The following is a 23,476-nucleotide window of genomic DNA, read 5'->3' as shown; positions in this document are numbered from 1 at the left end:
AGCGTCCCTTCGTAAATAACGATTCTATGCTCAACTCCTGGGACGGAGCAATAATTTACTTTCGCCCATAATGGCGGGAACCTATGAAGACATGTCAGGACTTGATGCCATTACCTTTGTGTTGGGAGACATTTGCCGTGCACGAGATGTACACGTGCAAGTCAGCCAATCGGAGGGCGTAAAATGCATGTGGGGCTACTCTCCAAGCAGAGGATGGGTTCCGGCAGGTTTTTGACATGTTTTAGGCGTTTTTGTCGGGTTTTCTACTTTGTCTTTTTTTTTTAATTAGGCATTGATCAATGCGCCTGCCGGCAGAGGTTGGGTTGGCGAGGAAAAAATGACAAAGTAGAAAGCCCGCCAAAAACGCCTAAAAACACGACAAAAACTTGTCATAAACCATCCTCTGCTTGGAGAGTATGTGAGGCTTGTATTGACGCTTTTGTACCCACCGTGACCAGCGCTAGCGGCAGTTCTGCTGGACCACAATTTTTGTCGGATTTCTTGGTTTTTGGGACCGAATATACAGAAAGTTTTATTGCAAGTTCTATCTCGTAGGCTAATTGCAGCTGCGTTCCCAAAGATGACTTGGTCTATGTCTACCAATTCCCCATTCGACTATGATTTGGGTGTATACATTTGCATATTTTTTCCTCAAATCCTTCTATCTGGTTAAAATTTTCTTTTGTACACAATATCTCTTCCTTACTTTTTGTGTAGACCATGTAGGAGAGAGATCTCTATCATTTTCATTTTGCACATTTCCCGGATTAGATCAGGTTTGTATTGTGAAAACTCGGTTTTGTACGTTATATCGCGAACAACCAGTGGAAAAACTGCAAATTAACGACTGTCAATTGCGTGTTTGTGAGAATGATGATTCAAAAATATTCAGCCCGAACACAAAGTACTGCAGTCATGGACAGTTACACGTTGAATCATCCATACATGTAGTTTATAAGTTGAAGTCACATTCACTAAATTAATAAAATGCAGACCTCTCCTTATTGTCTAAAATACATAATTCACGTCGACTTAGCCTAACAACTAACATACAGATTGAAGAGCGCACGGTGGTTGGTAAATCAGATTTATTTTATTTCTTCAATAGAAAGGTACGTTGATGAGAAAGGTACATTATTGACTTGTAGAAATATGCAGGATTGTGTACTTAAACGCAACAGTTTCCTGCCTGACACGTCACTGTCAGATCTTCTACTTAGAACTATCATCGCTCATCTTCCGGAAGCCAACGTACACAGCACCATTCCTCATAGGGTTGTAGAAGGAACCGTACGCAATACGGAAGACAGCATCCTGTTGGAAGAGAAGAACAACATCAATATATGTCTCAGAACGGCAGAATATATTCTGCTGATGAATACTGTAAATTTAATGAAAATCGCGATACTTGAATTTGGAGGTCACGTGGCAATCAAGTAAGAGTGTATGTTAGAATTAAAACATTGAAATAGTAGCAGAAATAATGAGGTGAATACGTACACTAATTGTGATCCCAGGCCTCATACATTACAATCTAATTTCAAGACGCTGTGTTAAATTTTAATTCATTAATGTTTATTTTGGATTTTCTTTACTCGAATGTGTAAACCGTGTACCATGTCCAATTTGGAAGCATTTATTTGACATCTGCGTACCTGAAATATACACCTGAACAAATACCCACCTTCTGAAAAGTCATCTCTTTCTTCTGAAGGGCACCAGCGAGGCTCCTAACAGTCTCTCTAGCATTGCTGTTTAAGATCAAGCCTGCACCTTCCACTTTGGCTATGTAAAGTTCAGGGATGGGGTCCTCCTCTATGGTGATCTGTAACCAAGCCATTCACATGAGAACTTGTACGTCACTAATACTCAGGTCACAATTGAGCCGGTGCCCGCAGGGGCTGTAGTCTCGGTCGGGAAGCCAGATATGTATCCCATGGTTACCTCCCGGGAGCTCGCACGATCATCTCGCGGCGTCTGTTCGACACCGGGTCCCGTTTTGATTTTAAGTCAGAGTTAAAATGATTCAGGGTCACTGGCCACGTAGGAGTCACGCCCGAAAGTGCCAAGAAACAGCTCATGAACTACCTGCCGGGGCCCTTTTTCCCAATTGGGACCTAAGCATAACTTGATGTTATCATTACCCTAGAAACGACAGCTATTGCTGTGTTCGTATGGAACATAGAAGAGATTGGCAGCTAGGTCAATGTAACCTCACCTGTTCATTGACTGGCGTGGGGGCATCCTTGTCCTGGTACTCAGGCGGTAACGGCAGGCACAACAGTCCTAGTTCCTCACAAGGGGGATCACTACAAATCTCTTCCTTCTGAAGACACTGAAATGACGAAGACGGGATCAATCAGTTTGCACACTCTTGCTAGTCTGTTTTTTTGTGTGTTTTTTTTCAACCTTTATTTAACCTTGACAGTATGCACGACATACACTCTTCGGCCGAGGCCGTTTTTCAAGAGTTCAAGGGAGGAGGTCAGGGGTCCTTTCAACGTACCATCGGAAAATAGAGCACAAATTGTTATTTAAGTTATCTTTATAATTTCTCCACACATACGTAGATTCTGTAGATTGTTACTTCTAATTTACCACGGTTGTGGTAGTCTAGTCTTCGATTACATGATTTGAGGATCCAACGTGTAATACAGTTTGTGCCCCCCCCCCCCCCCGTCTCTATTCAATTTCTAAATCAATTCACCCGCCAGGGGCAAGTGTTCCCATTGCCACAAACTCACCCGGATGATTCCTGCCGTATCCCTCATCGTCGCTTCCTCGGCGTTGTGACCTCCGAAGTAGCGAACCATTGCATTGATAGCAAGGCGTCCTTCTTTACTATTGCACTCGGGGACTTTGATACACGCCCATTTCGCTATTAGATAAAATATCACCAAATGAGTCATATACACAATGTAATTATTGGTAGCATTCTTTTTGGTACGAGTACTACAGTATTACAGTCCGAGTTTATAAATGGACAATGTTGGTAATGGTTAGGTCAATACAAACGATATGAAAATAAGTATCTCTAATTTTGATAACATATCGGAAGCACGTTCAACTGAATTCGGATCTGAAACTGTACACAAAGCCGTTTAACTAACAGCATGGTATATTACGTATGTCTGACACTTCGGTGTACCTAGAAAAGGTCATATATGGACGATGAAAAGACATATTTACCAGACGGAAATTTGACTTGGGAAAAGCCATCGAGGTCCACAACGGTCTCATGATGGAGACATGGTTGAACCCCACAGTCAGGGTGAGTTCCGTTGATAACTGTCTCCGTCTCATCTTCAGTCCTGAATGATGCCAGCTCTGGAGACACCTAGACACATGTGCGGGTGTAACGTTAAAATTATTCACACACCTTTCGCTGTGTATGGCTTCTACACATCTGTAGCACTTGAGCGACTTAATTGTACAAGCACTACAGCAACAGGCTAATCTACTGATAGTGGTGCGTTCACCGCCTACCATACTCTTTCTCATGCTGAGTGCCAAACAGAGAGCAGGATGTACCATTTTCAAAAGCCTGCAACCCGCTATCTCATGAATGCAAAGAGAGCACTAGGTAGACGTGCGTGTATAAGGTGCTGCTAACTTTTTAAGATGTATGTTTAAGTCATCAATTTTTCATTGTATTCATTGAGGTTGATGGGACCAGTCCCGATATCGGTCATAGTCTTGAAATAGCGCTTCACTGCGTCCTTGGGTATGTCCTTGAAAAGAACGTCTAACACCGCTGCCTGTCTCTGTGCAGTGAGTGTGCACAGACTCGCTCTGACTCAAGGAGAAGGAACGGAGAAGCACCCCCTGGAGGTTTGTCAAACCGATATGTACATACAGAGTTTCAACGTTCATATACAACATGATATTCTACAATATAGTTATTGAAATTTCGAAGGCAATAGACAACGTTTTGCTGGTGTTTGGATGCTAGAGGGAAAATAGCATCTACAGCGGGGACTATCTCCCCAGAAAGTTACATGCTAAAGAAGTGTATTTTCCCTCACACGTATTGAAGATTTATTTGTTACCTTCTTCAAGATTTCGATGTACTTTCCTTCGTCGTGGAAGTAGCTGTCAAGCACAACATCCTGCCATGCAAAAAGAAAATTTGATATGAAAATATGTATTGCATTTAAAAACAAATCAAATACATGCATGGTCAACTGCCTTGGCCTGCGATTTCTCTACCGTCTATGATTTAGATAACAGCTAGGCAGCCGTATTTAATTAAATTGAATGAGGTTTGCGCTTTCCAAGTAAGGTCATCGCTGTTTCCGCCACCATACTTGTTTGTTTCTTTGCTTGTTTGTTCGTTTGTTTGTTTGTTTGTTTGTTATTCACATATGTAAGACTAGAGTACACATGGTGTAAATCACAGCTTCTTACCTGATGATATGTTATCGGGAACCCTCCAACAAGATCGCCCATCTCAGCGAAGAGGTTCTGCAGAAGCTCCCCTACAACCTGCTCGTAGGATTCTCCCTGGGCGACGTCATACCGTGTGGAGTAGTACTCTATCTTCTCCACAGCGTCTGATATGTAAACCTAAAAAGGTAATGGATATCGGTGAAGAGATTCATCAGGATGGTAAATCAATTGATATCACAGTTCGTTGAGTCATGCTATTCTAGCGCCAGACGTTCGCCGAATTTCCAGATCAACATATTTGTAATAGTTTTTTTTTTAATCTCGATGTTTTTTTAAAAATCGCGAATTTTTGAAGAGAAATTCCGAGATTTTTTGGAAAAATTAAGCATGAAGAGTCTCACTGGAGGTATTATGATCCATCATGTAACAGAGAACTTTTCCACAAAATATTTGACCCATGGGTACAAAATGTGAGAGTCTAGAAGCACTAGTCCAACCCCAACTGCTCAGTCCAAATTTATTATGCTCACTGTTTAGAGAGTCCAGCGCATTTTTCGCCTAAAAATCCACCCTATTACAAAGGACATGGCCAAAGGAACATCGACCGATCGCGATTCCTTGAAATTGTGCAGTGATCGAGAGGACACTGGTCGTACAACTGCCAAAAATGTCGCTTTGACCTCGCAGACTCTTGGGGCTAGCTATTATCCTGCTGTGTGTACGTGTGACACCGGATTTGTACAGGCCGGAGGACTATTATGTACAAACGTTTCGATAGTCCGTCTGCTACGTTTCTAAGGGCAATGATGACTGAACCTACTTCTAGTCACATCGTGGAGCTGAGTTTGGAAATGCATTCTTCTACCCTATCTTTACGACCACAAGATGCATATACCTGTTATATTGCACAAATAAGGCATAATTACTAGATTTTACCTTTGGATCCAGTGGTTTAGGTGGGTTCTCATGGTGCTCAGTAGGCAGATAAAAGCACTGTTTGACCAGTTTCTGACAGGACGCTGTTGTGAAGTCACGCACTTTTTGCTGGAATTCGAAATTATAAATCAAGTTAATCTTCAACAATGTTTGAAATTGATTTGGAAATATGCTGGTATCTTCCGTACAAAATCACCCAATGTTATGTCGTACGTTATCACTAAATATAACTGTCCCATTTCCTAAGATACATACCGGAAAATTGATAGATTCCTTCTGCACGTAGTGAGATTGTGATGCACGCTTTTAGAAAATCTTTATACCAGGATCTCCATTTTGGTTTTTCTATAGATAGAAATATAGTCCAAACTACCCAAGACAAACACTCAGTGGACCAATAAGATCTGGTGTACGTGGATAGGGTTCTTGATACTTGTGTCAATAGGGAAAGCATATAAGGGACCATGTATCTATATAAGGATCACCTGCCAAATGTGACCACTTCTTGATGAGTTTGAGTTTATTCAGATCTGAATAAACTGAAACTCATGAAGAAGCGGTCACATTTTCCAGGTAATCCTTGTGTAAATATGGTCACTTGCACAGGTTTGACCAAGGAGGTTATATAGAATATATAACCTCTTCGATTTGACCGAGGACAAAGTTACGTGTATGTTTTTAAACGTACAACAGTCAGGATAGGAAGTGTGGTTTCCATGGTGGTAGCGGCATCGTTCTTCCCGTTGATGTAAGACAGCAGCCTGCTCAGGGACTTCTTCTGCGCTTCACGGAGTCCACACGACTGGGCTTCGGTACAGACCCATCTGGCTGAAAATGATGAAGAATGAAATAGACATATCTATCTATCTATCTATCTATCTATCTATCTATACATATATATATATATATATATATATATATATATATATATATATATATATATATATATACATATATATATATATATATATATATATATATATATATATTTATATATATATATATATATATACATATATACATATATATAAATATATATATATATATATATATATATATATATATGTATAGCTTAAAAATAGGAAAATTTGCCCTAAAGCACCAAAACTAGCACGAATGTAGTTTAATGGATAATGAATGAAAATAAAATGTAGACATCACAATTTCTGTCCAGAATCAATTTCGTGTCTTTTGGTTATTTTCAGACAGAAAATGTATCACATGTTCAAGTACGCATGTGCCAAAGTTGGCACTAGTTTTTAGACAGATATGCACAATTGCTCAGGTTTTTTTCAGCAATGCCGCTGGACTAAACGAACTAATTACATTTATTTAACCGCTATGCTGTAAGTCTGATTATCAAGTCGTGTACCCTGACAAATCTATATCACCTTACAGATGCTTGCTTTATCATTATCTTTCCATTATCATTTCATTGTCATCGTTGTGTTTACTAAGTGTACTTTCTATGTGGACCTGTTTTTTGAAAAACGTTACTTACCAACTTGACTCTAGTGCCAAGTTGTCCTTGTGATCTTTGTCAATTAAAAAAACTGCTTCATTGAATGAAGTGTGCGTTTGTAAGTCCACGCCGAATATAGAAAGGAACACGTTGCTAGCTACATAATGGTTGTATCAAAATGATAACAAAGATATACTGTAAAACATGTATCCGGCCAATAATTTATCAAAATTACCCTATTTAGCACTGGAGCTCAAGGTAACTTAACTCCATGATGATATAAGCGGAACTCAATCAGGAGTTCTAATATCCAAAACCTCTTTCATTGCGTAAACCTCACTTGCATCTGATATTGCGAGTTACAACTTTGTGGATGTCGATTAGATTATAGAAGACAAAAATCTCGTAAAATTGTAAATATTACCAAAAAATATGGAACTCACTGTTAAGAAGTTTGAACTCCCAGAAATGATCAAATTTCTGAACGAGCTGGTACTGAGGACACTTGGAGTCGGTTGTCCCAAACCCAAAACAGCGGAACTGAGTCGGGTCCATCCGTGGCATGTAGAACCTGTGTAATGAGGACAGACGTACACTGGACATCCGGTTGATAAACAGGTCTATATATCAAATTTCGTTGAAATGGTTCGCGTAGGGGGCTAAATATGTCATTGTGGGCCTTCAGATTATCCTCGATGGAGGATGGAAGGGATGGAGAAAAGTGCAAAGTGCGTGGAAAATGCATGGATAGAGTAGCTAATTGGAAAAGAAAAAAAAGTCACTGACTGTAGCTAAAAACACTGGATCAGGTTATGAAACTTGGAAATAGCAACTAAAGATTTGATACTATTAAATTTGAATATTGCACCTTCAGCATATACAAGTAAGAAGACAAACTTCAATATGTTGATGATAAAGACAAAGTGTTCTATGTCTGAATACAATACCAGTCTTCCGGAAGGTCAAAGTTGAACGTATATTCTTCGTCGTAATTTGATGTGCTGTAGCATTGAGTCGGACCGCCAGGGTAAAATGGTGACGATATCCAAACCTGCAGTCGGTTGTTGAAGATATTAATAGAAACAAAAGAAGTGACCGTTTAGTACAAATGTGTATTAAATCAAATCAGTATGGCCTAATTTATAAGTGTTGGGTGCTAAGGCCCACCCCCTGTCCACTGCAGTGACGAAAATTTCATTTTTTGTTACCCTTGATTCAATAACTGGAATATGATACAAGATGTGAAAATATGATTTAAAATACATGCAGATTACAATGTTAACTGAAGGGAACACCCTAAAGATTAATAAATAGATAAATAAGACAATAAACCACAAAACGCAAAACAAAACAAGTCGTTGAGCGATCTGTCAATCTTTGGTCGCTCAGTGGTCGTAGCGCGGTCGCCGCCTCTGGCGGAAAGGGGGCATAAGCAAAATGTACATGGAATACTTTTTGATAGTACTAGGTGTGACTCGGTCAGGAAGTCGAACCCGCGACCATGCAGATCAAGCTCTCTACCCACTAGGATGGGGTGTATCATGACTTAAGGATGCAATAAGACATGATAGAAAAACGGCACTTGAAATTATATCTGCGTTGGTAGAAGTCATTTTGGATCAAAGTTAAACTGTAATAGCCAACGCACAAAAAATTGCACTGACCCAAATTTTCGACTAATTAACCCTAGTCTTTGCCAACCATCCGTTAACACGGGCGGGGGGCGCCATAGACTTTTTGGAACTTATGATAAACTGCTCACCAAGTCACGGGTTCTACTAGTATCTGCTTAAATGTGACGTCACAGAAGTAGTGGATTGCTCATGCCTTGACAAAGACTGGGGTTGATCAGTAGAAAATGCTGTGTGTGTTGGCAATGACAGTTCAACTTCTAGCCAGATAATTTTACCTCATTGTGTCTGTCGAACAGCCGAGACTGCACGTTATACTCGGGAATGAAGATGGCGTCGCGGCAGGTTGGTTTTCCCGCCACATGGTCACTCAGGCGACGGCCAACAGCGAACGAGCTGACTGGTTCTCCATAGCCTCCGAAGCACATGACGTCAACGGTCAAATTGCCAAAGGTTAATTTCGTAATCTCGCCCATCGTGCGTCCACCCTGCAAAAAGTGTATAGAAGAAGTCAGTCTGAAAATTGCAGACGGATGTATGTTCTTCTTCTGATGTGAGAATGCTATATCACATTCTCTTCTCCAAAGCCCCAATCATTTATAACCTCCGTGAAGGAGGTATTGTTTTCTGTGACTGTGCGCGTATTTGTAACAATGTACGAACGCGGACAAAAGTTTGATGAGTTTCCGTGGTTTTCTTGTGATGAAATTTAGAATGTGGCCGTGCGACACTGAAGATGCACATTGCTTGTGGCCCTCATTGCGGCTGTTAAAGGTACTGTAAAGGAAATTCCGGTTAATGTATTTTGGTGACAGATGGCTTTGGGCCATGGAGCCAGAATGAAATAGTATAAATCCCTAAGCGGCTTGTTTAATAATTTGCTCTATAACTCCCACACAAGGAGAACGACTCAACAAATTTTCCACCAGGTCTTCTTCAAGATAATTGAGTACCATATCACACAGTGCATGCCCCTTTCTGAAAGTGTGACGTGAACACCGGGTCAAAGGTGATCGGAAGTCTGTGCCAGCCCCCGTCTCTATTCAAGGAAGGCTGGTGGTCTAGGCCGGTACACACATGGACCCGGTACTCAAGGGTGAAGAAAACCAGAGGTCTGGTTGAAAATTTGATGAGTCGCAATTCTTGTCTTGGAGCAAAGTAATATTCTTTTTTTTTATATTTCTATGTACCGACAAATTTGAAATTTCATGCTAAAACTCTATTTTGGCATTTCAGCAATACCGACTACAATATCTATATACTGTACATGTATAAATGAACTTTTAATACAACACGTACCCATTGTATGTTAAACGTCCCTGTAGATATCTGTGCAGCTTCAGCCTCCCGCAATGCATAAACAGAGTAGTAGTAACGGCTGCAGCCATTGCGCCACGGTTCCTTCTGGGCAACCCGTGTGGCTAGTGGGCTGAGGCGGGAAAAGTTTCTACCCTCAGCTAGACCGTTTTCTTCAACCCAAAAGGAAAGTGGGGGAAACAAACGATCATAAACGGATGTTAATGTTTTTGTTTATTCGTATTATTGCATTACAAGTCAAAACTAGAGATCGAAGACCACAGAAATTCAGTAATTCGGCGCGTGTTATTTCCTATGACAGGTTTTACCGTTAGCCAAATAAATCAAATCAAATCTGTGACCAAATTTTCAAACAGTGCTCTGGTGTTCCTTAAGCCGGCGTCACAATTCATGCGAGCATCGGCCGATTCTGTAGATCGCCGGAAGCTCGCCGAATTTCAAATTCGCCCGAGCGTCGACCGTATTTTTCACTGAAAACCTGCCCCGTCACAAATTGAACAGAGCTCGGGCGACGTCCGTCGAACGCTAATAATCATAAATCCCACATAAGACGGTACCATCTCTTGGACACGGACGAAGTCAGGATCAAATGGCCTGGTAACAATCTCAAATTTGGACCAACTTTACTTTCTGAGTTGTGGCAAATCTGTAGGGCACAAGTGAAGTAGGTGGGCACACTGAAAATAATCACATAAAGAGGAATTTTGTTATAGACCAATCAAAATACAAGTGCAGGAGCCACAAAGTCAACAGATCAGTCGTTTAACCCCGATCCAAAAATTTTCACCAAATAGAAATCGACCGAAGCTCGGGCGAACGCCGTCCGAGCTTCGACCGACCGTTGACAAGCCTATCGACGCCCTGCCGACGCCTGGGCGTGCCTCGGCAGACAAACATAGATCTATAATGACTCAGTGGACTTTCAACTAGTCATTTTGTGGAGAAAAAACTCAGGAAGTGAAGTCAAACCTCAAAAGTCAAGCCCCAGTTCATTAATATACAAATTGAAACAAGAAGCATTGTCTTCGGTGTCAACATTTTATTTATATTTTTTTTTTGAATGAAAATTTAACTTTGCATTGAATTGTCTTTCATTAGAAAAGTTTGGCAGCATTCTTCGACAAGTTGAAATTAGTATTAGTTAATATTACAGTATCATTTATCATCTTATGTTATAAACCAAACTGTCGTTTCCTTTTATCTATAAACAAGAAGGACTTCGGCCGAGGCCCGTCCAAGTTCCCATCAACACCTGCACAACGCTCGCCCGAAGCACGCCTTACTTTTCATGAGTCGGCCGGAACACTGACGACGGTCGTCCGATTATTGTTCAAGGCCCGTGCGAGGCTCGCACGAGGCCGAAGAGTTCGGGCGACCTCCGACCGATCAAAAATCGGGTCTAAAATCCTCGGATGCCCGCCCGAATATTGGCCGAGCGCTGGGCGTTGCTCGGGCGAGCTACGGGCAAACTGTTGACGAGCTGTGCGAGTTCAAAAATCGTCGCCGAGGCCTCGCTGAATTTAAGCGCAGCTTCCAGTGACACGCGAACGTCGGCCGAGCTCCGAAAATTCGCCCGAAGCCCGTAGAATCGGCAGGACGTCGGTCGTACTTCGCCCGAAAATCGCCATTTGGAGCTCGCCGACAAGTCGGCCGAGCTAATTTCTTGATTTGTGACGGGGGCTTTAGGGTAACTGAGGATCTGCCAAGATCATTTCACCTACCGGAAGTGTCACGTATTACCACCCACCACGCTGCTTATGCTAAAGCCAAGGGCCCCGTCGGGTAGTTTACAGGCTTCTTTATTTGCATTTTCGTGGGACACCCTGCGGCTATCGGGCTATTTTTGGCACGGCCGGGTCCCGGGGCTACTTAAACTCGGACTTCAAATCAACCCGGGACCCGGTAAGAAATATACGTCGTGAGCTAGTTGTGCGAACACCAGGAGGTACCACCCGGTACTAGGCAGTCAACCGGTACTAATTTGTGGCTTCGGGGCCCGGCCGGGACTACACCCCCTTCGGGCAACGGTGCAAATGTGACCGAGGCATTAAGCGGGACAACGGTCACCGTGATTGGAAGTCGGTATCAGCCCCGTGCCGATTCAATGGAGGCTACTGGATCCTGATTATTTCACTCCTCTCAGTTATCTTAAAGAAGTCCAGAGGACGTGTTCAAAATTTGGTTAATCCAGTCTTATCATATCTAGTACTAACACAAACAAACGTTCATGATAACGTATCTGTGATCGTTATTTTACCAGAGACTGATCTGATACATATGAAATTCACTGTCCGTCCTATCAGAGTCTACAACAGATCGTACCTTTCAACACTTCGTATATACCGGGTTGTGTCAGCTGATGGGTACGTTCCACGTAGCATGTCGGCGCCCCCTGAAACAGAATCGTTCCAAGGGTCCCGTATTTGCGAGTTTCCACACCATCGAAGTCCTTCTTTACGGTGTATTTTGGGCATTCAGGATCTGTCATGAAAAGAAATAGCAGTATAGTGTCTGTTATGTTATGTTATGTTATGTTATGTTATGTTATGTTATGTTATGTTATGTTATGTTAAAAGAAATTATAATGGGTTTTCCTTGTCTCGCGATTCGTGAATGATATTAGCAGTGCAGGAGGTACCTGAGAAGAAATGCACGCCTTACAATTTTTGTACCCCAAAATACACGATATGCTAGTACGCAAAGCATGGATGTTTGTACTGATCGAGGTTGTCCCATTAGCTCAGTTGGTAGCAGCGTCACAGTTGAGTTCCTGGTTCCAATCAGTACGTAACTGGGAGACCCCGGCTCAATCCTAGAAGAGGCATGTTGGTTGAGATTGCATCCGTCTTTCAGGGGGGACGTAAAATGGAGGTCCCGTGTTCGAGGAGGTGCCTCGAGCACGTTAAAGGGTTGCAACTGATAAAGCACACCTTGCTACTGAAACAGCGAGGATATGTGCTGCCCTGTGTGTAACTACTACTAATGATAACCTTTATTGTACTTTCACGCCCTCAAAATACATGGTAACATTCATATAATGACACTGACAGGATTTCTAAGGCTAACTAAAACAGTGGTTCTAAAACTACTCTAATGCATAGGTTCGACCTTTTCTCGTCTCTTTGTAATGTTAGAAATATGAGTTGATATGGACTTGTTTAGTATTGCATGGTCAAAACACATAATGAAGATGAATTTCTCAATATTAGACATAAATTGAAAGTGTGAAAACGTTCCCATTATATAGTCAAACAAAGCATTTCTATCGTTGTTATATAAACTACAATATACAATAAAGTGGATTTCATCTTCCACCTTATTTAAGTTACAAAATTACTAGTCACTTTTAGGCTCTGGCTGAACGAAAGAACGTTTGTTCTGACCAGTGCAAAACGTCGTTCCGCATTCCTGTCGCACGAGGTCCACGTTGATTATAGCGCCCCCTGTCGACCACTTGATGCCATGGCCCCTCAGGAATGTTGGCAGGTGAAGCGGGTAGTCTTCCATGTCCCTGTAGAACTCGTCCAGAATGGTGTTTGTGGCAAAGACGGCGATTTCATTCTTCACGGTTCCAGGGTTGTCGCTGAAAAGGTTTTAAAATCGAAAATCATTCGTGCGTTTTTCGTTATCCTATTAATATTGTCTAATCCAGCAACAAACCAAAAAAAAAAACCAAACAACCAATAATACAACCAATCAACTAAGAAACCAACATAAAAAAAGTTGGTGACCCCATGTCCAAAAGTAGTGTTGGGTCCACTCGATGCCGAAATATCAATCTTAAGTCTGAAGTTTTACAGGCTACCTGCCATACTGGAATATGAAGTAGTAGTCATCCTTTGAGATGATTGGTTCTCCGTGATCGGTCAGTGTCTTGATGAAACTTTTCGCCTCCCGGTCGGCCACGAAGCCCTGGAACCCGGCCGGGAAAGGGCGCACGTACATGATAGTCTCCGGCACTACGTCAAGCACGACCTGTTAGAAATGTGATTTGTATCAAGATTTAGTCATACTTGTTATAGACCATCCTTTCAGTGCTAGGTCTTCTCTCGTGTATGTGACAAACAACGTCCTTTGTCCCTGGCGTACCGGCCTGAGTTTAGGGATTCTCACTGCATTAAAGCTGGCAAGCTGTCAGCCAATCAAATACTCCCCCACGTGCTGTCGCCAGCCAATCACGTTGCCTATCTACCGCATGTAGGAACATGATTAACTAGTAGCTTCCCCTCAAACATTAGGGTGGGGTGGGGCTGATTATCTGACCTATCACCAAGATCACGAGGCATTAAAGATACTTGGCGTCAGCAAGGGGTCAAAACTGGCAAGGAAGTTTGTACCGCCCGCCGTCTCTGTTGAGTGATATAAACAAACGTCTTACCCTCGGGTCCTTGGGCATGGGCGGGTTGTTCCACAGCTCCTCGGGAAGAGGATAAGACACAGTAACTTCCCTCAGGTCAGTAGGGATATAGCTCTGCGTCACCAGCGGTAGCTGATTGGATATTTTCAACCCTGGAAGAAAACATCACTCAACTGAGACTCAACAGAAGAACGTGAATGCAAAAAATTTTTTCATTCGCACGGTCGCATCAGTTTTGGGTCCTCCGAGCTAGAGGATATCATCCATATGATAGAATCAACATGGCCTAATTGAGGTTAGTTGTAATGAAGAACATTATCTAGTATATATTTTTCTTACCAGTCTTACAAGTGATATCCCGTTTTGCATCATAATATATGTCGAACAATGTTCACCTTTACAACACATTTATCTCTTCATATAGAAATATAGAAATTATTAGTTAAAGAGTTAGAAATACGATATATGCCTTAATACCTTCACTGTTGTGGCCTTTCAGGTACTTGTTCAACTTCCGCTTGGCTCGCACCTTCCCACTTATCAGGGACAGGTCCCAGACTGTGGTGGAAACCCAGACAGACTTGTGCAGGCGCCTCACGTCATAATGAGTGTCTGAGCACAGGCACGTCTGCAGCTTACTCTCCACAGAGCATCTCTCCTTCGTGCTGAAAAGAAATGATAAAAACTATATCGGTTAAGCGTGCAATGAAACATCTAAAGACTATCAAAAACCGATTCCATACATGTAAGAATGCATTGTCGAAAACGTAATGTGTATAAAAGTAAATCGAAAACTTTCATCTTTTATTTGTATTTGCATAGTCACAGTCAGTATGTTTTCGTGGATTCAGTCCACCACTACAGCTACATTGGGAACATTAAAACCTGTCCATAATATAAGGTCGTAAGCAGGTATCTCAATGGACTGACACTGCACGAAATGGCCTCGGATCCTGACGTATCCTGACGTATCCTGACGTGATCCGGAACCTAAGATCCGGAAGAATCCGAACGGATCCGGGGCCGTATATTTCTCGGCAGGCTAATGCGCATCCAAGTATTGGGACTCCTGAAGGTACCACTTGCATAATTGAGTTGTGTAAGTACGTACTTACACAAGTTGTGTAAGTGGTACCTTGAGTCCCAATATTTGTTGCCCATTAGCCTGCCGAGAAATATACGGCCCCGGATCCGTTCGGATTCTTCCGGATCTTAGGTTCCGGATCACGCCAGGATACGTCAGGATCCGAGGCCATGTCGCGCAGTGTGAGTCAACTTGCGCCATGCATTGGCAAACCGGCTCAATTTGTCACCACTAAAATTGACGCAAAATGGTACAAAGCGGTGCAAAACCGCTGATGTCTTTTGATAGCTTTAATTTCTAATCATTGTGTATCAACTCATTTTTAAGTCAGTGGCAATACTGCGGGTTTTAAATGAAATTATCTATGTATCTTTGATTGGAGCCAAAACTAAGAATGTGACATTACGGGCGCGGCCATCTTGTTTGTTAAGGTCACGTATTGTACCAGTACGTCCTACGTCAGTGTGAACGCAAGGGGAAATTGGACCAAATTCGCAAAGTTGACGCAATTTTCTAGCGCAATCTGGTGCAGTCCAGTGAAATACCCACTTCAAGTCCCCCTCTCACTGAACCCGCGGCACGCTGGCGGCGTCGCTGCGGCCGATCGAATTGACAACGCGCTCAACGACAAAAAAACTAATATTCTTAAGTTGTGCTGTCTTGTTGGTCATATTTGTACTTTTTGAATGATATTCCCATTCTAAAGTCAATGGTAACACTAATCCAGTTTAGGACGCAGCGATGCCGCCAGCGTGCCGCGGGTCCAGTGGGAGGGAAGCTTTAGGTTGAACATACCAATGGCTGTCTGTTGGTGCTGGCAGCAACACGACCACCACGCCGAGGAAAAAGAACAGCAGCTTCCTCATGCTTCCTCTAGTCCCCGCACTCTTCTTCCAGATTCTAGTTTAAATGATAAGATTGTGTTATTCTTCAAAAACATTGGCGAGGCCACATGTTTATAAGTGCTATCATGGAACGCAGCGGAATTATTCCTTACATGATGTGCATAATCTGTCTTTGAGTATACAAAAAAAAGATCAATCTTTACCTGGCTACCTACATGACATGAATTCATTCTTTTTTTTTCTTTCTTGAGTTATCCTCGCCCAAAGTCTTCAACAAAAATGCCCCCCCCCCCGTGATATGCCGCCAAAATCAATCTACATAAATATTATTTTTGTCTTAAGCCCAAGCGCTCTCTGGAACCAAAGAATCATGATCATGTCCAGAACATGGGGTATAAAAACGGGAAGTTATTCTGCAGTGCGTTTGAAAGTCGCTAGGTTCCCAACATCGCACAGGCCCTTTATTTTGCTTATACCTACCTACAAACCAAACAGATCCATTCACCGCATCTGCACTTATCGAGGTATAGCAAAATAAAGTCGTGCATTTTTTTTAATAATTCATAGTGCTCATGATACTGCAAAATGCCTTCGCACCTGAAGCGTCACCAAAAATGGACTAAACTGGGTTTTGTTTGAAAATAATGTTTGTTCTTCATGTCAGCAGTAAACAGTTCAGCACCTGTGTTTGCTATGTAGCTGATTATGCTGCATACGTTGCAAAGGTCAAGTAGTAGCACCCCTCGTCCAGCATTAACAATAAATGTAGTCCAACATTATAGTGATACAACGAAACAACCCAAAATGAGTCGCTGAGAAACAAGTTCTAAATTTCTAAACAAACGGCCATTGATAACATTAGCATACGTATATGTTAACCATCAGCCAGATCCCCACTTCTTTCTAGTTGAAATACGATTGGATTTCACAAAAAACACTTTGACAATGTCTTCGCAGATTCTATGGCATGAAGAGCGCGACCCACACAGCTCTGACCACATTTCACCCTTGTTTTTCTTGCCAATTACCTACCGATTTTCAAAAGGATGTTGATTACAAGGGAACTATCAAATGATTTAAATTTAGCGGAAACAGATAGAAGACTTCATACATGTACAATATGCTCCCCGAATTGAGTTTTGTACCTTAGTTCTGGACCCCTCCTCGTCATTACCTTTTATGCAAGTACGTCACAATTGTAAACTCTTGATTAAGGAACAGTGCAAGAGGCCCAAATTGATTCAAATCACTCTACTGTTCGCCCTTCGAGAGACTTATGAATCAATGGACGGTGTGTGTTTTAAATAAGTTGAAATACACTTAAATAATGATGCTGGACAACCGTTGAGGCGCTATCGCTAAAACTATTATTACAATGTTGCAGCGGAGGCTAGTATATCATTTTGGACTCTGTGCCAGGTATGGGTCTGTCCTAGCCCATAGTCCGTGTGATGTTGGAACACGTGTAAACACCACCTGTATCTGTATAGACGGTGTAACGCCCCGTCACAATGCATGCGAGCGTCGGTCGACTTTGTAGATCGCCCGAAGCTCGCCGAATTTCAAAATCGCCCGAGCGTCGACCGTATTTTCCAATGAAAATCTCAGGCGACGTCCGTCGAACACTAAAAACTTAAAATCCCCCATGAGATGGTACCATCTCTTGGACATGGACGAAGTCAGTATCGACTAACCTGGTAAAAGGCCAATATTTGGATCAACTTTTATTTCTAAAACTCGCCCGAAGCCCACATAATCAACAGAACGTCGACCGTACTTCGGCCGAAAATGCACATTTGAAGCTCGCCAACACGTCGGCCGAGCTGAATTTCTTATTTGTGACGGGGGCTTAAGCGCCCTTCGCCGTAACGCACCAGTTTCTGTATCTGTATAGCCCGTATAACCACCCTTTGGCGTAACACATCAGCTTGTGTATCTCACGGTATCCGTACAGCCGGTATAACAAACTTTCGGCGTAAAATATCAGCTTTGCAGGCAAGTTGTAGCAGCTAGCTATGACTGGTTATATCACACTGAACGACCTGTTAACCTTTGCGCATATAGCGGACAGCATCCATACAGAAAACATCATTTATATTCAGAACGTTTCCTGCACAATCAGTTTTATTCTGAAGACCAAACAGTCTAGAGATGTAGCACTTTAAAGATGAGCTGAGCTTTACGCAGCTATTATTGAAATATATGCTTGTAATGCCATTTGCAAGAAATGTCATGTATAGTTATATAAGGGCACAAGGCCACATCTAAGCACAACAGATCTTAGCTAGTCATTTGGTTATGTACAGGGTAACCAGAAATATTATACAAAGTAACCAGTATAACTGGGAATCCAAAGGAACTGTTTGATCATGCCTGTACCGCATGGCTATTCATGACTGTCCCATTCTGTTTTCTGTCTTTACTCAAATGCTTTTGTCAATTGTTATTCCTTGGGTCAAGCTTCAAAATGTTTTAAAGACTTCACTACTGCATGGTCACTGATTCCTTTTGACCTTTTTATTTATTCATGTCCAGTAATGTAATGTTATGCGCAATAAGTGTAAATGACAGTGCAATTCAGGGCCCAACTTGGGCCCTGCAATTCTGTACACTTGTACGCTGAATAGAAACAGTATTATTATTTAACCCCTTTGTCGTGTTTTAAAGGCAGTGATATAGTCAGTTTTGGAATCTCCCCTACAAGTAGATTGTCACAAGGTGGTTTATTATCATGCACGTCGAACTGGGGCAATTGGGGTGGTAAAGAAAACCGGAAGTCCTTAGAAATTATCAAAAAGAAACACAAAATACTGGGGTTTTTTCACCGGTGCAATGGCCTAGTTGGTAGAGTGCTCGCCTGGCACTCGGTAGGTCGTGAGTTCGAACCCCGGCCGGGTCATACCAAAGACTTTAAAAATGGTACATACTGCTTTCTCTGCTTAGCACTCAGCATTTGGGAAAGAGTGTGGAAGTTAAACACACACATCACTACCAGCGGACCAGCCCCCTGCTGTAGTGACTGAAATGTGTGTGGCCCAAGGGCTATGGAGATGGGCGCCACCCCTATGCGTCTTTTCAAGACGCCCGGGTCACTTTTAACTTTAGATACTGGTTGTTGTTTGTCCTACGTATTTTTTCAAAGTCCTAGTTTCAAGAGTCAAGTCTACAAAAAGTACAGGCAAGTAGAAATAGGTCACTCCGGTGCAGTAAAGATATACGAGTTCGTGCCGTTGCTCATACGCATATCTCCTTATACGAGGCCAGAAAACATCAAACATTATGTAACCTTGAATAAAAAGACTCTTTTTACACAACCAAGAGATTTATTCCACCGACGTTTCGGTGACCATCTGTCACCTTCTTCAAGGCAATTCTGACTGGTTCAAATAGCAATGCAGCACAGGTGTTGCTGCTTAAACATAATGTGATTTGTGACTCCTGTGATTTGTACATACATTTTGCGTTTGGGAATGCGTCTCATTATGCATAAGCAGCAACGCCTGTGGTGCATTGTTATGTGAACCAGTCAGAATTGCCTTGAAAAAGGTAACAGATGGTCACCAAAACGTCGGTGGAATAAATCTCTTGGTTGTGTAAAAAGAGTCTGTTAATCAGTGACTTACGAACCTGATGTAACCTTAAAAACACAACCTCTTATGGATTTCTGTATGATATTGCTTTGTTTGCTATGGTTTGGTGTATTGTATTTTCAAGTCCAGAACTGTTGATTTGTTTTCTGTCAAGAAGGGAAAAAAAGGAAGAAGGATGTCTTACCTGTTCAGTCGACGAAGGCCTTCTGCCGAAATATTTATGATGACAAAAATGTAGCTGATGATTGACATGTCTAGGCGGACAAACATTGAGGTACACCCTTATCGCAGTACAAAGATTAAGTCTATATTGACTCTTAGTGATAATGCCGAACTGTCAGCTTTGGAGGACGTTACTTGGTTGTAGATTAATCATAATACAGAAAAACAATATTGTAACATTTTTTCATCAATTACAAGCTCAGAAAACATGGAGACTAACTTTTGTACAAATAAGGCGTCTGTAAATCATCGAAACGTTAATGTTGTCACGGCGAATTGATGTTCCAAATACTAGGTCAATGAAACCTTCGATATGTACAGTACCTAAATTATGTCAATATTGAACGGATCCGATTCATTTTGGTGACTAAAAAGCAGCCGATCAAATCTAGAGTCATCAGCTGGTACACTTGTCCCTTTCCCTTTGATTAAAAAGTCACCACAATTTTGCCTGTTAATGTTAACTATGATTTACACTGATTTGAAGTTTATCATTACAGACTTGGTGGGTGGAAAATGACGCAGTTTTACCTAATTTAGCTTGCTTACGCGAGGATGTCAGTCACGTTTTTGCTGACGTCATAACATACTTGTGGTCTGTTACAGTTGTTAATGGCATCAAGAGCACTATGGGGTCTATCTGTGTTCCCCCAATAGACCGATCCTGTCGAACGCCATATCGAACGAATATAAGACCCATAGAACCCCTTGTTCTATTCAGAACACCTCCGTCAAAAACAGCGCTGGTGGGGCAGAAACGGCACGTGTAAAGCAGGGTACGTTTATCTGGGACAGGTTTCCCACTGTATTGGTTGAATGCATGCTCAGGACAAAAACGAATTGAAAAAGAAAATAGACCGGGCACTCAAGGAGAGGAAGCTTGTACCACATGCCGACTACTACAAAGTCCGCTAGCGCAGAATTTCGCCTCTTCCGTTACTGGTTTGTGAAACTGGTTAACTTGAAAGTGAACAGGGAAGTAAAAGAAGGTATTTTAATTCTTAGTTACTAAATATCATGCAGCTGTTATGCATGCAGCTAATACAGTGGGAACCTGTCACAGAAACACAAACCCTGTTTTACACGTGCATCGGCTGCTTGTCAAAAAACGGGCGCTGATGCCCACCGACAAGGTAATGCTTCGCGGCGCCTACCGCTTCAACATTGACCGAAAACATTAGGCTCTCACCGCAACTACATCTACCCCCTCCTTAAACGACTCTACTCGGTGGATACAGCCTTCAACAAAGACGCCATAGCATTCTTATTTGGCCCGCTCTGAAAGGATTTCAGAGCCACAAAAGCTAAACCGAAGTCAGTGGCATTATTGACAACCTAGCCGCGGCAGCCATTTTTGGTCCGTCAAGCTCTGTTTTTGACGGAGGTGTTCGAAATAGAACAGGGGGCGTGGCTTTGGGATAGGTCTATTCCATAAGGCGTAGTTGTTTTTTTAGTTTTACGTAATTCCAAAGGGATGCTGTTTTACTCCCGTAATTCGTGGCTAGGTTTTGATATTGTGCGTATACGTATTAGCCTTCCTTAAATGATTGTATTGTTAATGCGTATTCGAAGGCAGTCCACCTGTGATTAAGTTTGTATTCATTGATCACTTTTTATGTAAGACTGACTAACTCGTGCTTCTTGCCTCGCACTGGCAAGATGACAATGGACTTCTTAGGCTTTCACATGTTAGAGTCCAGGACAGTGAACGTTTTTGTCACACAGACTATTCAGACTATCTGATTTTGTTGTTAACTTCTCCTGATGAAGGGAAGTCACGCCCATTCATGTAGATTGCATAAGATTGTATTACTAACTGGAAAGAAGGCAAACGCAAATTCGTTGGGACCTTGCAGCTGTGGGGAGCTAGATCCCTTTCCTTCACTGGCAAAGCCACGGTGGCTAACGATCTGGCCGCCACCAAACTGTGGTACCTTGCGTCGGTGTTCATCCCTCCCGACTCCGTCATCAAAGGAATCAACACTGCCCTGTTTAACTTCCTTTGGGACAACCGTCGTGAAATGGTCAGTCGAAATACCATCTACCTCCCTCCTTAGAAAGAAGGCTGGGGGCTAATCCGCATAGCAAAGAAGGCAAAATGCCTGTACTGTCGTCCCTTCTCCGACATCCTATCGCAAGGGGAACTGCCTTGGGTACAGCTGGCCAGACACTGGCTGGGTATATCATCAGACGTTTTGACCCATCAATCTGGTCAAATAACATACCCCACTCTCCGAATGCCCCTCCCCACTATAAAGCCCTCCAGACTCTTGTATCAGAACTCGTAGAAGCATATCCCTATAAGCATTGGGGTCCTGAGTGTACTACGCGAAACAAAACCTTCCACAAGCCAGTCGTTCAACCCAGCCGTCCACGATCCAAGCTGTGATGATGCCTCAGACCTCATCCAGGCTGCACAAAGCTTGGACGCAGCAGTAGGTCAGTGATATGTGTACCACTGCTATAATGCACAATCAACCAACTTTTGCATTTTTAAACCATCACTTTTTCTGTGTAATACTATGTTTCCACTATCAGTATCATTACCCACATTGTTGCTGTGATGAAATGTTCTGTAATGGTCAGTTGACTTTGTCATCATCACCGTTCATTTATCTTTTTTGTGTAACAATGTGATGTTGTGTTGTCATTGTTTTTGTTTGTCGATGTCGTTTAATCAATGTTCTTGTTGTGTAGCCATCGGTGTGACTAAACATGGTTTTGTATTGTCATCTGTCAACCACACTGCTTTGTGGTGTGGTCACTTGAGGGTTCAGGGCTAATTGCAGCACAATCTCTACATGGTATGGTTCTGCACGCTGGCCAAGGCCACGACCTCAATTCAAGCGTCACGTGACGTGACATGAAGACACATGAGTTGTATAGAATATATATGAATTTATGTTTTTTTAAGACTGTACTTCACTAGACTAATTACACTTTATGAGTTTTGTTGAAGATAGAAGGTAACTGGTTAATATTCCTTAGAGGTGCATTACAGTTTCAACATAATCATTGCATTTTGTTTCTATGCTATGTATACAAAACTGATTTCTTTTCTTGACTAACTTGTATAAAAAAGGGGGAAAGTAGCAAGAATCCTGGACCTAGCAACGAGAAGCCACCTGAACCGAACAGTGAGAAGCCGCCTGGACCAGGCAACGAGAAGCCACCTGAACCGAGCAGTGAGAAGCCACCTGGACCAAGCAACGAGAAGCCACCTGAACCGAGCACAAGTAAGTACACAAACATAACATTATATGACAAAAGCCATTAAAGGCATTAACAAGAGCATTTGAGTGGTTTAGCATACCATTCATGCTACAGGGATGCACAGCATTTATTCTGGTAGGTTGAGCCACTGTCTTTATCTTTGCAGGTGCTCTTACTAGTCTTCGCCACCTCTTTCAGCGTCAACCGCCTAGACGAGAGTTACCCTGTCCCAACTTGCTGCGCAAGGCATACCTGGTGTCTGAGGCAACACACGTCGAAGACTACAGGACACAGATCATGTCTGTGTTTGGAAAAGTCCTGAAGCTTGACTCCACCAAAAAGGTATCTACAACTATTCTTCACAGTTTTTACACATGTTACACTTTTTTTGGACCTACGAGTGTATTGTATTGTTTTAGCTGCTTTTTCA

General features: G+C 42.3%; 2 protein-coding genes across 2 annotated transcripts; both read right to left on the bottom strand.

The window, feature by feature from the left end:
- Positions 1-1,074: 1,074 nt before the first annotated feature.
- On the bottom strand, positions 1,075-9,884 carry LOC136428249 (uncharacterized). The gene is made up of 13 exons (XM_066417617.1): positions 9,718-9,884; positions 8,697-8,906; positions 7,735-7,838; positions 7,231-7,358; positions 6,014-6,153; positions 5,326-5,433; positions 4,408-4,566; positions 4,050-4,109; positions 3,190-3,337; positions 2,745-2,878; positions 2,219-2,335; positions 1,685-1,825; positions 1,075-1,314 (listed from the first exon to the last, which is right to left on the bottom strand). The coding sequence occupies exons 2-13, from the start codon at positions 8,892-8,894 to the stop codon at positions 1,213-1,215; spliced, it is 1,539 nt and encodes a 512-aa protein (XP_066273714.1). The 5' UTR covers positions 8,895-8,906; positions 9,718-9,884; the 3' UTR covers positions 1,075-1,212.
- A 2,145-nt stretch (positions 9,885-12,029) lies between these two features.
- On the bottom strand, positions 12,030-16,042 carry LOC136426258 (uncharacterized). Its single transcript, XM_066415069.1, has 6 exons — positions 15,972-16,042; positions 14,570-14,757; positions 14,114-14,244; positions 13,541-13,710; positions 13,119-13,318; positions 12,030-12,216 (listed from the first exon to the last, which is right to left on the bottom strand). The coding sequence occupies exons 1-6, from the start codon at positions 16,040-16,042 to the stop codon at positions 12,035-12,037; spliced, it is 942 nt and encodes a 313-aa protein (XP_066271166.1). The 3' UTR covers positions 12,030-12,034.
- Between the last annotated feature and the right edge of the window lie 7,434 nt (positions 16,043-23,476).

Source organism: Branchiostoma lanceolatum, chromosome 1 (genome assembly GCF_035083965.1).
Source record: "Branchiostoma lanceolatum isolate klBraLanc5 chromosome 1, klBraLanc5.hap2, whole genome shotgun sequence".
Lineage (NCBI taxonomy): Eukaryota > Metazoa > Chordata > Leptocardii > Amphioxiformes > Branchiostomatidae > Branchiostoma > Branchiostoma lanceolatum.
The sequence above is the reverse complement of the archived record's forward strand: the minus strand, read 5'-3'. Positions and strand labels throughout refer to the sequence as shown.